Source organism: Bufo gargarizans, chromosome 4 (genome assembly GCF_014858855.1).
Source record: "Bufo gargarizans isolate SCDJY-AF-19 chromosome 4, ASM1485885v1, whole genome shotgun sequence".
Classification (NCBI taxonomy): Eukaryota; Metazoa; Chordata; class Amphibia; order Anura; family Bufonidae; genus Bufo; species Bufo gargarizans.
The window spans coordinates 79,614,476-79,630,161 of NC_058083.1; the positions used below are offsets into that span (position 1 = coordinate 79,614,476).

Sequence of the window (15,686 nt, forward strand, 5' to 3'; positions counted from 1 at the left end):
CAGAGAAAAGACCCGCCCCAGGTGAAGCACACCATAGGCACGCCACTGGCGGGCACATATGAACATGGAACCAACACGTATACCTTCAGCTGCCAAGAGCACATGTAACAGGTCAGCCAGTGTCATAGGTACAGATCTGCTGACAGATGGCATTTAAAGCAAAACCCATAGCATGGCATTTTCTGCACACCTTTTAACCCATGCTACAAACAAAGCAATGAAGGCAGCCATGTTCACTAAGATGATACATCTTGGAATGCACTTAAGCTGCCTGCTTAATGAAATCCTATAGTTTAATGGACATACCAACAGTTGTCCCTGCCAGGGCTCAGGAATGCCCACAAAGCGCCCGCACTTCCGCAGTCATCCACTAGATGGCAGCGGCGCACACGTGTACGGCGTCACATCCTCTTGTTCCAGCCCCAAAGAAATCGTGAGGAGACTGAGCGCAGGAATCCGCGCGGACTAGTGCACTAGGCTGTGTGGGCGAGGGGAGGACGTGCTGCCAGCGCTGCCTCCCTGTATCCTCGGCTCCCCTGCCGCCAGCATGGAGCTCTGCAGAGCAGGAGGCATGTGGCTCGTCTTTGTGGCAGGGATCCTCCTTGCTTCTCCCCAGCAGAGCAGCGCCTGCCCCAGCCGGTGCCTGTGCTTCCGAACCACGGTGAGGTGCATGCATCTGATGCTGGAGAACATCCCCACGGTGCCGCCCCAGACTACTATACTGTAAGTCACCGTCCAGCTGCGGAGGGGGGTAGTAAGGGTTAATCACAATCTTTCCTTCTGCAGCTTTCTCCTGGTCTTTGTGTTTCAGTTCCTCTCTGTTTTCAATATCTCTGCTTGCTTGTTTGCGTTTAGTGGCTGCAGATCTGTTTTGCTACATCTGTATCCATTCTGAAGACTCCTGCTGATCCCTATTCATGGGAGCTGCACATCTCTGCTGTCTGAAGACTTTGCTACAATGTGTTAGCGGCACCTTGGCTACTGGGTAAAGTGTTGAGTGGACTTGTGTTTTGGGTTATTCCAGAATCCCGTTACGGTCCGTGAAAAACTGGATTCTTCGATAATCTGAACCCAAACTTCGGACGCCGAGCTTAAAACACAAGGTCGCTCAACGCTACTATTGGGTCGGTTTTTAGGGAGCATCTTCAGTGCTGGAAACGCGCTCCTTGTGATGGTCGCGGCTCCCCGACCGGACACCACGCCTCTGACCGGAGCTCACAGCATCGTAATGACTTATGGTGCTGTGAGCTCCTGCCTGACCATGGCGCTAGTGTACTGTACTCGCGGCCTCATCGGAGTACAGTAGACCCGCCGCCAGGCTTGGAGTCAGAGGAGCGGTCTTCGACTAAGTTCACATCTGCGTTGAGCTTTCCAGCAGAAGAACGGAATAATGAAAAATAATGGATTCGTCTTCATTTTACGCCTTCTAGAATGTTCCCATTCACGGAGGGCAAACATGGATCTTGAAAACGGAAAGGAACTGAAACACACCGGCTGAGATTTATTAAAGGGGTTATCCAAGACCTATATTGCCCCCCCATATGCCCAGGCCCCTCACACAGATTGTACTTATCCCAGCACCTGCGTCACTTCTGATGGCCGGGCATTTGGGGGAGGCATTATAGGTCTTGGATAACCCCTTTAAAGGGTTTCTGTCACCAGAATTAACCCTCCTAAACTGGCTGAGCAGAATCCAACTGTTCTATGTTTATGTTTGCCCCCATTACGACCCCATTGGATGCCCCCATTACGAGACAGTTCTTACTTTTGTAATATGCAAATTAGCCCCAAGAGCAGGGAGGGCGGGGGCGTTGCTCCTGCTCCTAGAGGCTTTGTTCTCCCACCTCATTCCACGACCTGCCGTCCTTGATTGACAGGGCCAGCGTTCCTCTTCTCCTGCCTTACCTGCGCGCTGGGTTAGTCTCACGCCCGTGCAGTGCCTATACTTATAACAGAGCCCGCAATGTGCCGGAGGGTGCAATGCGCATTCCTGTACACCTCCATTTATTTCTATGGGACTGCTGAAAATAGCCAAGTGGCACGCTCTGCTGTTTTCAGATGTCCTGTTGAAATGAATGGGAAGCGTACTGCGCAAGCGCGGGCACTGCTCCATTCAGTTCTATTGGGGCTTATGGAAAAATAGCCAAGCCATTGCTTGGCTTTTTACGGCAGACTCATAGAAATGAATGGAGGCGGGCGCGCATGCACGGTGCGCCCTCTGGCACTTTGTGGGCTCTTTTCTAAGTAAAGGTGGGACCCGCACCTATTGGGCATATCGTTTGGAATCTCCAAGATGGGAATACCCCTTTAAGGGTCCATTCACACAAGTGTTTTGCAGTCCGCCTTTTCTTGTTCATGGCTGCGGACAAGAATAGGACATGTTTTATTTATTTGCGGGACAGAAGTGCGGATGCGGACAGTACACGGTGTGCTGTCCGCATCTTTTGCGGCCCCGTTGAAAATGAATGGGTCTGGATCCGTTCCGCAACGTTGCGGAACGGATCCGGACCCTAAGTCTGCTGTGTGTTTTCCCTTGCATCCATAGCACAGCATAGCTGTCGCTGCAGAATGTGTCAGCGCTATACAGGTGAGTAAAATAAATCTGGGGCAGGTCTAGACAGTCCGGCTAAGCTTACACACTCTACAGGGTTAATAAATCGGCCCCACAATGTAGTGGAAAGCTGTAGAAGTAGAGAATTCCCTTCTGATAGATCCTGTAGGGCTGGGATCAGCAACCTCCGGCTGTGGTGAAACTTCCACTCCCAGCATGCTCCTATCACCCTGCTGGGAGTGGTAGCTGCACCGCAGCTGGTGGTTGCTGATCCCAGCTGTGGGGCTGCTCTGTTATTATAGTGGCCCCTTGTATTTGTTTATATTCAAAGGACCACACTTGTCCATATAAAACGATGAGAACCCTTTGGCTTGTGGCGGTGCCTTCTGGTCTGGCATTTGGATTCCTCTTGTTGGGAATCCCGCAAACAAAGCTGATTTGGGGGATTCCCAACAAGGGGATCAGCGTGGCTCAGGGTGACCCTCGGAATTGTCTATGTAATGTAATGTGCGTCTGATCACGGGGGGAGTCTTTGGCCCAGATTTTCTAATCCTATGGATGGTGTAATCTTAGGGTCCATTCACACATCCGTGTGTGTTTTGCGGATCTGCAAAACACGGACACTGGCAATATGCGTTCTGCATTTTGCGGACCGCACATCGCCGGCACTATTAGAATATGCCTATTCTTGTCCGCAATTGCAGACAAGAATAGGGCATGTTCTATTTTTTTCGGGAACGGAAATGCGGACCTAGAAATGAATGGGTCCGCAATTCCGTTCCGCAAAATGCGGAACGGAATTGCGGATGTGTGAATGGAGCCTTATGCTGTCTAGTAGGGATGAACAAACTTGCGGTTTCAAGTTGAGCATACAAGGTTCGGGTTATCTAAGAATTCCGTTATGGATTCCGCGTAAGGCTACTTTCACACTCACGTTTTGGCTTTCCGTTTGTGAGCTCCGTTCAGGGCTCTCATCACAAGTGGTCAAAAACGGATCAGTTTTGCCCTAATGCATTCTGAATGGAAAAGGATCCGCTCAGAATGCATCAGTTTGCCTCAGTTCAGTCTCCATTCCGCTTTGGAGGCGGACACCAAAACCCTGCTTGCAGTGTTTTACTGTCCGCTTGACAAAACTAAGCCAAACGGATCCGTCCTGACACACAATGTAAGTCAATGGGGACGGATCCGTTTTCTCTGGCACAATAGAAAAAAGGATCCGTCCCCCATTGACTTTCAGTGGAGTTTTTGACGGATCAGTCTTAGCTATGTTACAGATAATACAAACGGATCCGTTCATGACGGATGCATGTGGTTGTATTATTGTAACGGATCCGTTTTTGCAGATCCATGAGTGATCCTCCCAAAACGCGAGTGTGAAAGTAGCCTAACTTATGGTCCGTGGTAGCGGAACCCATGACAGGAGTTCTTAGACAAACCAAACCCGAATCTTGTACGCCGAACTTGAAACACAAGTTCGCCCACCCCTACTTTGTGGACCTGCACCAGATCTATCACGGGGTTTATGCTGGATGATAAATGTGGTGCAGGGAGTGACGCTTATCTCTGACTCTGTACCAACTACTGGGTGGCTTACAGATGTTGACGCCAGAATTGCACCGAAATTTTGGTGCTAAAGGGTACATCTTGGAGCCCTTCCCTTCATGCAGAGCTCCACCCACTTCACACTTTTTAAAGCATATTGGTGGGGAAAAGTGTAGAAGCCCTTTTGTAGATAGATTTTTGGTGCAGAAAAATGAGTAAATCTGGGCCTTTGTGTCTCACTGGCCCGTTCAGTCTGGCTATAGAGTGAGAGGTTGTTTCAGGTCCTTGGGTGGGGGGAGGGGAAGCAGCAAGGGTTAATTCTAAACAGCTGGCACGGATTGATCCCATAAAGCTGAGAAATCAGGACCTGACCGGTACCTGCCTCGTTCATGCTTTGTGTACTGTAGAGGGGTCTGCAGGGGGCTCCTCTGTGGAAGTATAACTTGCCTCATTAATAGTTAACTTCTCAGTGGGGCTGACCCTGTAATGAGACTCCAGGAGGAATGCCACCTAATTGTGCGGGAGACGAGGGAGGGGCCGCATGGGGAGAAGAAGGTGGAACTGATGGCAGAAAGCGCTTTAGGCTACTTTCACACTTGCGTTCGGTGCAGATCCGTCTGGTGTCTGCACAGACGGATCCGCACCTATAATGCAAACGCTTAGATCCGTTCAGAACGGATCCGTTTGCATTACCATGAACAAAAAAATATAATAATAATATATATATATATATATATATATATATATATATTTTTTTTTTTATATATATATTTTTTTTTGTTCATGATAGTGCAAACGGATCCGTTTTGACTTTACATTGAAAGTCAATGGGGGACGGATCCGTTTGAAAATTGAGCCATACTGTGTCAACTTCAAACGGATCCGTCCCCATTGACTTACATTGTAACTCTGGATGTATCCGTTTGCCTCAGCACGGCCAGGCGGACACCCGAACGCTGCAAGCAGGAGGACAAACGGTGCCAGACTGATGCCTTCTGAGCGGATCCGCATCCACTCAGAATGCATTAGGGCTGGACGGATCCGTTCGGGGCCGCAAGTGTGAAAGTAGCCTTACTCTAATGTGCTGTGTATTAATGTAATGTATACATCGCATTTCACCAAAGTAATAGATTATACTGCAGTGTGTAAGGCTCATTCTACATCTTCTTTTAATACTAATAGCCTATCCTCTAGATAGGTCCTCATTATCTGATTCGGTGGGGGTCTGACACCCAGGACCCCCGCCGATCAGCTGTTTGAGGAGGCAGTGGCTCTTGCTGTAGCGCCGCAGCCTTCTCGCAGCTTTCCCTAGGCCAGTGAAGACAAGTTCATAGGTCACGATACCGAGCACTGCCTCTAGACCTGTGATGGCTAACCTCCAGCACTCCAGCTGTGGTAAAACTACAACTCCCAAGATGCACACTTGCTTGACTGTTTTCAGAACTCCATAGAAATCAATGGAGCATGCTGGGAGTCGTAGTTTCACCACAGCTGGAGTGCCGGAGGTTAGCCATCACGGCAAATGTACGGCACAGTGCTTGGTGAGCACAGTGAAGGCCGCGGCGGTGCCTTCTCAAAACAGCTGGTTGGTGGGGGTTTTGGGTGTCAGACCCCCCATCAGATACTGATGACCTATCTTAGGTCACAATCGTAAAAACTTGAAAAACACCATGAATCTTGGTCTGCAGGAGCACAGCTGGTTTTGGGCAAGGATTGCTGCCCTTTTTCATCAGTTTTGGGCTTTTGCCATTATTGTTTCCACGTTTATGTGGTATACTAAGTGTATATTAATCAGTGGTACGTCTGACAGGTTGCACTGAATTGACAGCTCCCTCTCCCTTTGTAAATGGATGTACTGGAAGATTGAAATTTTACAATCTCTGATGACTGAAGGTGTAGGTAGAGGTCTCTCTATGGTCAGGGCACACTCTACACGACCGAATGTGGCATCACTACCATTGGCCTCTATATTATTTTGACCTAAATTCACGGTGCTCTGTTAAACCTTTGTGTTTTCCCTCTGGGAAGTGACATTAGAGGCCATTGCTTTCATAGGTAGATGAAGATGTAGCAGAGTTTGCTGCGGTGAATGAATCTCCTTGGCACAGCAGTAAAGTTTCTTTTGACTTGTTTACATCCATTTATCTGCTAGGAGATAAGTTTCCTCCTTAGTAACGTTGTCCTATTTTCTGCAGTAAACTTTGCTCCATCTGTGCACTCTCTGGACTTAGATGTTATGACACGCGCTCGTTAGCTTTTGCGCTCTCCCCAGCGTTAGCATGCATACGTTCCACACATATTCCCCTCACCATCCCTCGCTTGTTATCTTGTAGTGTGGGGAATGTGGAGACAACTGTGGATTTGCAGAGTAATCTGATACACATCTCGGGGGACCCCTGGTTTATATCTTTCTCATCACTGGTCATATTAAATCTTTCCAGGGGGTTTCACAGCTCTATTACACACACACTGATGTAGCAGAGTGGAGTCACTTGGCACTAACTATTAAGGGGTTTTATCAAGTACGATTCTAGAATACGTCAATTTATATAGCGCCAACATATTCATACCTGTATAAACAGGGACATGCTGCCAACAAACAGTGAATCTGTATGGGGGTGAACATGCGGAATAACGAAAGTTTGCCCCTATCCACTTTACCTCTACCAGTGCCAGAGGCCCTTTAAGTGATCGGGGCTCATTTGTGGCTGTAATTACCCCGTGTAAAAGGACACTGTGTGAGATTTATCAAACCTGGTCCAAAGGTAAACTGACTCGGGGGTAGTCTCATCTCAGACAATGGGGGTATATCGCTACGGTATGCCCCCAATGTGTTATAGGTGCAGGTCCCACAACAGGGGCATATGCCAGCGATATGCCCCCACTGTCTGAGATGAGACAACCCCTTTAAGGCTGTATTACAAAGCTGGATTCTGCTGGCGGTTGTCGGCAGGGAAGCGTTCCTTCTCGGCAATAGCCTGCCTGTCAGTGGAGGAGACCTCTGCTATTACATGCAGCGATCTCCTCCATAGTATGGGGAGGAGCGACTGCTAATGCTATCGCTCATTCCCAGCAGGTCGTGATTAGACAGCACAATCTGCTGCCGGAAAATTATGATTTTTTTTGAGCATGCTAAAAGACCCTGATTACCCGATGAACAAGCAAAGAGTATCGGGCAATCAGAGGCGGTATTAGAGCTCATGCACGCCAACATATTTTTTTTTTACAGGTCCGTAATGCGGAACTATTCACTTCAATGGGTGTGCATTCCGTTTTTGTATGTCCGTTCCGCAGAAAAAAAGAACATGTCCTATTCTTGTCTGTTTTGCAGACAAGGACAGGCATTTTTACAATGGATCCGCAAAAAATTTAATGCAATACGGATGTCGCACGACCGCAAAATACATACGGTTTTGTGCATGAGCACTTACACTTCCAGACGATAACTAAGAAGCGTTACTACGAATGCTCCTTAGTGATCATCTGGCGGAAAATCTGTCAGTGCCTAATTGGTGCCACACTCGCCACCTTATGAAAGACTGTCTGTCTTTGATGGCCCCTGCACAGCCAGAGGAAGCACCTAATTTATGACGAGGCGCAGGCAATCAGTGCTCCTGGAGTGTAGCCCGTAACTGGAGGAAGGCGTAAAAATGCCTGTGTGACAAAATATTGTCAAAAAGGCATTTAAAAAGTCACAAAAAGACATTTTATGGCATTTTTACGCCAAAAACCAGTGTAGAGACGTTAGTAAGTGACCTCCTAAGTCTATATAATACAGCAGCCTAGATGTGCCTGTCTTTGGTGCTCCCTTGGACCGAAGGCCAACCATGTCTGTAGATATGGATCGGTTTATACATGCAATGGGGGCTCATTGTAATTCCTCCTTAACCTGTGCCCACGTTATCGTCAGGCATTTGACCACGGTGTTCTACTGTTGTGGAGGACGGTTTCGGGTTCGTACAGCCGGCCGATTGTGTTCTCAGTCTTCCTTACTTCTCCTGGCATTGTTTAATTAACTACAAATCGTAACACGCCATTTCCTCCTGGAGGAGTTCATGTTCGCCTCAGGATGTGGAACAAAAAACATTTGGCTTTATTTCATGACTGAGGCGGCTAGTACTGCTTTTCCCGTAGTTCTGAGTGGATATAGTGACTTCTCAATGTCTTAGATACTGTGACCTGCTGAAACACCAAGTGCAGAAATGTGAGGAGAGCAAAGGGAAAACGCAAGCCAGTAATAAAACAAGTGTAGTGAATTCTAACTGATAATCTAGAAGGCATCTGACACTTTTATTTTTTTACAATTTTATTATAGTTTTGCCATGTGAATTTGTCTGCTGGGCGTATTCAGGTGAAACACATAGGGCCTCATTTATCCAAACTGCCTAAGAGTAAAACTGTTTTAGTTGCCCATAGCAACCAATCACAGCTCATGTTTCATTTCCTAAAGGGCTCAGAAAAAATGAAAGCTGAGCTCTGATTGGTTGCTGTGGGCTAAGACGGTTTTACTTTTAGGCAGTCTTGATAAATGAGGCCCATAATTTCGATGTGTTACATGAGGCAAAGGCAGAATCAGAAAACGACAGTACGGGGCTGTTCATATCTCATTTGTGTTGTACATCAAGCAAATAACTTTGTAAACGTATGGCTTGACGTACCCATACAGTATAATTGGGCAAACGTAGTTCAGAAGTGCAGACTCTATTTGTCACAGTTTTTTTCCAGACCACGCTTTTCTGTCCTGCGTGTAGAATTGTATAGGTTTTTTTGTTTTGCACATTGCAGTGAATGGGATGGAAGCCTAAGACGATACTTTTCGATCCGTTAAACGTATCCGTTTTTATCCAGATACTTCCTACTTCATTTGATATACTTCAAATCTTTTTAAAAAAAACTACACAAATGTATTGAAACGTAGACACATCTGTCAAATGTATATGTTAAAAGATGGATAACCACTAAATTGTGTGTGTGTGTGTGTGTGTGTGTGTGTATATATATATATTATATATATATATATATATATATATATATATATATATATATATATAATATAAATATTTTTTTACTGTGTGTTTAAACGTATCCGCTTGACGTACAGCAAAAACGAGATGTGAACAGGTACTAACTAGCAGTAAGGGAACGTCGTCCTACAGCAGAAGTTTGCTGCGGGTTTTTCCATGTATCCACACCAACTACAGCATGGATTACATCTGGCTTTTTGCTGCAGAAATGGCTGTGGATTTCAAACTCTATTGCAAAGGGTGAAATCCTCAGAGATTTACAGAGTAAATTCACATGCTGCAGATTTCAAACCCGCACTGTAAGGCCTCATGCACACGACAGTTGTTTTGTGCGTCCGCAAAAAAAAAATGGATGCGGCATCCGTTTTTTTTTTTTTTTTTGTAGGATCCGTTTTTTTCCCACAGATCCCTTGAAATAAATGCCTATCCTTGTCCGCAAATGTGAAAAAAGTAGGACATGCACAATTTTTTTTTGCTGAAGGGAAACACGGACGCGGAACACAAACGGATGAACCATCAGCAGTTTTTTGCTGACCCATTGAAATGAATGGGTCCCCATCCTATCCGCAAAAAAAACAAAACGGAACGGAGGCCGAGAAAAACAAGGTCGTGTGCATGAGGCTTAAGTCAATTAACGCTGCAGATTTTTACGCAGCGTATGGTTACGAGTTCTTAAAATCCCATCTACTTTGCAGTCACTGTACAATACTGCGGATTTGGCACACAAAAATCCTTCACAGTAGATCAGGCACCGTTTCTGCCATGTGTGAACCCACCCTAAGGCCTCATGCACACGGCCGTTGTGCGGCCATTCCGTGCAAAAAATGATTTTATAGAAATGTAAATGAACCTTAGATGAGTCCTGTCTCCTCCATGCTGGAGAGATGAGTCCAGCGTTCTCTGACTCTGAGCCCAGCCACGACCACTGTGAAGGAGCCCAGCACCGCCCCGCATCCTCTGGATCTCCTCCTTGCTCCCCGACGTCACAAAGCTAGAGCGCCGTAATCTCACAATGCACGAGCTAGCGCATGCGCAGTTCGTTCCCTGAGGCTGATGCCAGCACAGGGAAGGAACACTATGCCGACGCTTGCGCATCGCGAGATTACGGCGCTCTAGCTTTGTGACGTCGGGGAGCAAGGAGGAGATTTGGAGTATGCAGGGCGATGCTGGGCTCCTTCACAGTGGGCGTGGCTGGGCTCCGGAAATGTTAGTAGATAAATATATATATATTTTTTTTTTTATACAGAGAGCTATGGGGACTGGATATTGCAGATGTGCTAGCGGCGATCTAGCAGCCCATGTCCTCGGCTCTATACACAAAATCCAGGTGACAGGTTCCCTTTAAACTTTTGTTACAAAGGTTGAGCTTTTGCATAATTGCTTTTTGAATATTTTCACATTTTATGCTCCTATGTTTTAATTTTCTCTTCATTATGTTATTTATATAAACATAGAAACATAGAATGTGTCGGCAGATAAGAACCATTTGGCCCATCTAGTCTGCCCAATATACTGAATACTATGGATAGCCCCATATGAAGGATAGCCTTATGCCTATCCCATGCATGCTTAAACTCCTTCACTGTATTTGCAGCTACCACTTCTGCAGGAAGGCTATTCCATGCATCCACTACTCTCTCAGTAAAGTAATACTTCCTGATATTACTTTTAAACCTTTGCCCCTCTAATTTAAAACTATGTCCTCTTATAGCAGTTTTACCCTTTTATGTATTTAAAAGTTTCTATCATATCCCCTCTGTCTCGTCATTCTTCCAAGCTATACATGTTAAGGCCCTTTAATCTTTCCTGGTAAGTTTTATCCTGCAATCCATGTACTAGTTTAGTAGCTCTTCTCTGAACTCTCTCCAAAGTATCAATATCCTTCTGGAGATAAGGGGCTAGATTTATCATTAGCTCAAGTCAGAATAATGGAGTGAAAAAGTCGCACATTTTTGCGCAATCGCTTAAACTGCGCAAAAATTTGCGACTTTTTTCTGCTCAGCACTATGCTCGCCAGTTTTCTGAAAGTTGGCGTGTTTTCTTATGTAAATTTTATCTCTAGACAGATTTACTATTGGGACTATTTAAAAAGTCGCAATTTCACTCCAGTGAGGACCATGCTTATCTTATGAGACTTTTTAATAGAACATGCGACTTTTTCATAAAAACGTGCGACTTTTTCGTAAAGATGTGCGACTTTTGTAAAGCTGCTTACTGACGGATAAACTGCTACCGTCAAACCACATTTATTACAGTCTTAAAGGGCCGATCATAAATCTGACTTGGCTAAAACTGACTTTAGCCAAATGTTAAAGTGGAGTGAGCTGTCAGTCATGATAAATCTGGCTGCGCACAATACTCCAAATGAGGTCTCACTAGTGCTCTGTAGAGCGGCATGAGCACCTGCCTCTTTCTACTGGTAATGCCTCTCCCTAAGTTGGTTGATGTAGTACCTTCATATTCACATCTACAGATCCCACCTAACCTTCTCAATTGTATGGGGCTGTTATGTCCACACACGATTTGTTCATGAAGCAGCAATTTAAAGAATCTACATTGTTCTCAGATTCACGTCCTCTTTCTGTGTATCCTGTTGATAAGCCAGTACGGTCAGGTTAATGATCGCTACATGCCCTGTCAGGTCATGGGAATGCTCTGGGCAGCAGGAGAGGGGTTGGTTGATGTTGTGGTAGTCAGTGACCTGTCCATGTGATTATGAGGTGAACAGGACATGGGCAGTGTCAGGTTCTGAGGAGCCCTGTTGATGACCACATACAGCTAGTATATGTATAGAAAGTAACACACTCGTGGTTTTCCCAGTAGTAGTATGTGAGACATCCTTTAAACGTTGGTGTGAATAACCAATTCACAGCTTCAGGCCTTTTGCACATGAACGTGTGCGGCCGGTGTCCCGTGTATTGCAGACCCGCTGTATGTGGGCCGCAATACGGCCACAGGGGACACACGGTCGTGTGCAGGAGGCCTCAAACGTTGGCTCCAGCTACCTTTGGTAATTGTACATTACTTCTCTTGTTCCCATCAGATTGGACTTTGTTAGGCTGCAACCTTTTTTTGGCAGTCAACTCGTTGAAACTACGTAAGTGTGCTTTCACACACAGATTTTTAGTGGCGTTTTTTTTACACTTTTGCAATTTTTTGGAACCTGCAGCTTCAGATATTAATCTGAAGGTCTATGGGAAATTTAAAACACATGATACACAAGCCTTATATTTTTTCTTTTGCTCCCATTGTTTCTGTAAGGCTACTTTTCAGATCTGTATACAGAGGTCACTCTAAGGCCCCTTTCACACGGGCGAGTATTCCGCGCGGATGCGATGCGTGAGTTGAACGCATTGCACCCGCACTGAATACCGACCGATTCATTTCTGTGGGGCTGTGCACATGAGCGGTGATTTTCACGCATCACTTGTGCGTTGCGTGAAAATCGTAGAATGCTCTATATTCAGCGTTTTTCACGTAACGCAGGCCCCATAGAAATGAATAGGGTTGCGTGAAAATCGCAAGCGAGTGCGGATGCGGTGCGATTTTCACGCACGGTTGCTAGGAGACGATCGGGGTGGAGACCCGATCATTATTATTTTCCCTTATAACATGGTTGTAAGGGAAAATATTAGCATTCTGAATACAGAATGCATAGTACAATAGGGCTGGAGGGGTTAAATTTTTATTTTATTTAACTCGCCTTAATCCACTTGCTCGCGTAGCCGGCATCTCCTTCTGTCTTCATCTTAGCTCTCTGTAGCAACAAGGACCTATGGTGACGTCACAGTCATCACATGATCCATCATATGATCTTTTACCATGGTGTTGGATCATGTGATGACTGTGACGTCCCCAAAGGTCCTTGTTGCTACAGAGAGCTAAGATGAAGACAGAAGGAGATGCCGGCTACGTGAGCAAGTGGACTAAGGTGAGTTAAATTATTATTATTATTATTTTTTTTAACCCCCTCCAGTGCTATTTTACTATGCATTCTGTATTCAGAATGCTATTATTTTCCCTTATAACCATGTTCTTGGGATCAGAATACCGATCCCAAGCCTGAACTTCTTTGAAGAAGTTCAGGTTTGGGTACCAAACATGCACGATTTTTCTCACGCGAGTGCAAAACGCATGACAATGTTTTGCACTCTCGTGGAAAAATCGCAGGTGTTCACGCAACGCACCCGCACATGTTTCCGCAATGGCCGTGTGAAAGAGGCCTAAAGGACTGCTAGAATCTGTTAACATGATAAATGACAAACTCTGCTCTCCTACTTTTCTATTCTTATATGATTAAGGCTACTTTTACACTAGCATTTAGTTTTCCGGTATTGAGACCCGTCTTAGGATCTCAAAACCAGAAGAAAACGATTCAGTTTTGTCCCTATTCATTGTCAATGGGGAGAAAACTGAATGGAACTTGAACTAAGTGCACGAGAATGTATTCCGTTCTATTTTGTTGCATTCCCATGACGTACACAAAAACACTGCAAAACGGATCCGTCCCCCCATTGACTTACAATGGTTTTAGAGACAGATCCGTCTTGGTCATTTAAGGCTACTTTCACACCCGCGTTTAGGTGCGGATCCGTCTGGTATCTGCACAGACGGATCCGCACCTATAATGCAAACGCTTAGATCTGTTCAGAACGGATCCGTTTGCATTACAATGAACAAAAAAAACAAAATTTTTTTTTATTTTTTGTTCATGATAGTGCAAACAGATCCGTTTTGACTTTACATTGAAAGTCAATGGGGGGCAGATCCGTTTGAAAATTGCACCATATTGTGTCAACTTCAAACGGATCCGTCCCCATTGACTTACATTGTAAATCTGGACAGATCCATTTGCCTCCGCACGGCCAGGTGGACATCCGAACGCTGCAAGCAGCGTTCAGGTGTCCGCCTGCTGAGCGGAGCGGAGGACAAACGGTGCCAGACTGATGCCTTCTGAGCGGATCCGCATCCACTCAGAATGCATTAGGGCTGGACGGATCCGTTCGGGGCCGCTTGTGAGAGCCTTCAAACGGAACTCACAAGCGGAGCCCCGAACGCAAGTGTGAAAGTAGCCTTAGAGATAATACAACCGGATCCGTTCATAAAGGATGCAGGTGGTTGTATTATCCTAAGTCGGATTCAGCAAAAACACTGATGTGAAAGTAGCCTAAGGCTACTTTCAAATTTGCGTTCGGGGCTCCGCTTGCGAGTTCCGTTTGAAGGCTCTCACAAGCGGCCCCGAACGCATCCGTACTGCCCTAATGCATTCTGAGTGGATGCGGATCAGCTCAGAATGCATCAGTCTGGCAGCGTTTGGGCTCCGCTCAGCAGGAGTCTGGCAGCAGTTAGTCTGGCCATGCGGAGGCAAGCGCATCCGTCCAGACTTACAATTGAAGTCAATGGGGACGGATCCGTTTGAATTTGACACAATATGGCTCAATTTTCAAACTGATCCGTCCCCCATTGACTTTCAATGTAAAGTCTGGACGGATCCGTCTGAGGCTACTTTCACACTTAGTATTTTTTTTACAATATAATGCAGATGGATCCGTTCTGAACGGATCCATCGTCTGCATTATATGAGCGAATCCGTCTGAGACGGATCCGCTCTGAACGCAAGTGTGAAAGTAGCCTTACTTAGGTGGTGTTTTTGTCTTCCTTGCTGCTTTAAAATACACAGCATGCTGGAGCTATTGGCATTTTTCGGATGTTTTCGCATCACTTGCATAGTGGAAAAATGTCATGAAGATACATAGGAAAATGATCTGGGAACCATTTTGGAAATACTTCTTAAAAAAAAAAAAAAAAAAAAAAAAACAGGGACAGTAAGGCCTGTTTCAGACGCGCACATATGGTCCATGTGTTGGCCACATTTTCCAGACTGACTGTAGCTTGTCTGACCTGAACTTACTGCATCATAATGACCGGTGAGGAGTTCCACCTGACCACAGGTCTGCTGTATCGTACCCCCCTCATCATTTGAATACAGGACAGTGGACCTGCGGTCGGGTGGTACTCGCAGCATCATAGATCACTGATGCTGGGAGCTCTGGTCAGCAGAGCCAAGGTTAGACTGGGAAATGGAGATGTCTCATGGAGTGTGTTTCTCGCACCACTCTCATCAGACACCAGCCTTGGAGTGTTCAGTTACGTTTTACCTCTACACCAAACCTATCCATAGGACCCCTCTGACCTGGCGTATGCAAAGAAAGTGTTCTTTGGCCTATACATCTCCATATGCTCTTGTATAGTCACACAGTTTGCATTTCTTTACAAAGGGTTCCTGTGGGCAACATATAACTGTATGGTAATGCAGCGGCATACATTGCCGCTAGAGTTCAGCGACTCGAAGTCCAGGGATAATTCAATTTGCCGCAAAGCCAAAGTTCCTTGTGCTTCGTGGTAACTTATAGATTATCCCTGGATGGCAGTAAAAAAAAACAAAAAAAACACCTTTCTCATTTGAGCGCGAAGAGCTGGCCACCGCCTTCTTGATTGGAGATCCCGTGCATGGTGATGTATGGCGTCACCAAGGGCCGTGCGAGATTTCACTCTGTATCTTCAATCAA

General features: G+C 45.9%; 1 protein-coding gene across 1 annotated transcript in view; it reads left to right on the top strand.

Moving 5' to 3' along the window:
* Nucleotides 1-453: 453 nt before the first annotated feature.
* PXDN (peroxidasin) overlaps nucleotides 454-15,686 on the top strand; it is a 119,740-nt gene continuing 104,507 nt past the window's right edge. The window contains exon 1 of the mRNA XM_044289370.1: nucleotides 454-723. Within this exon, the coding sequence (XP_044145305.1) occupies nucleotides 548-723 (176 nt within the window). The 5' untranslated portion in view covers nucleotides 454-547. The remainder of the gene's footprint in view (nucleotides 724-15,686) is intronic.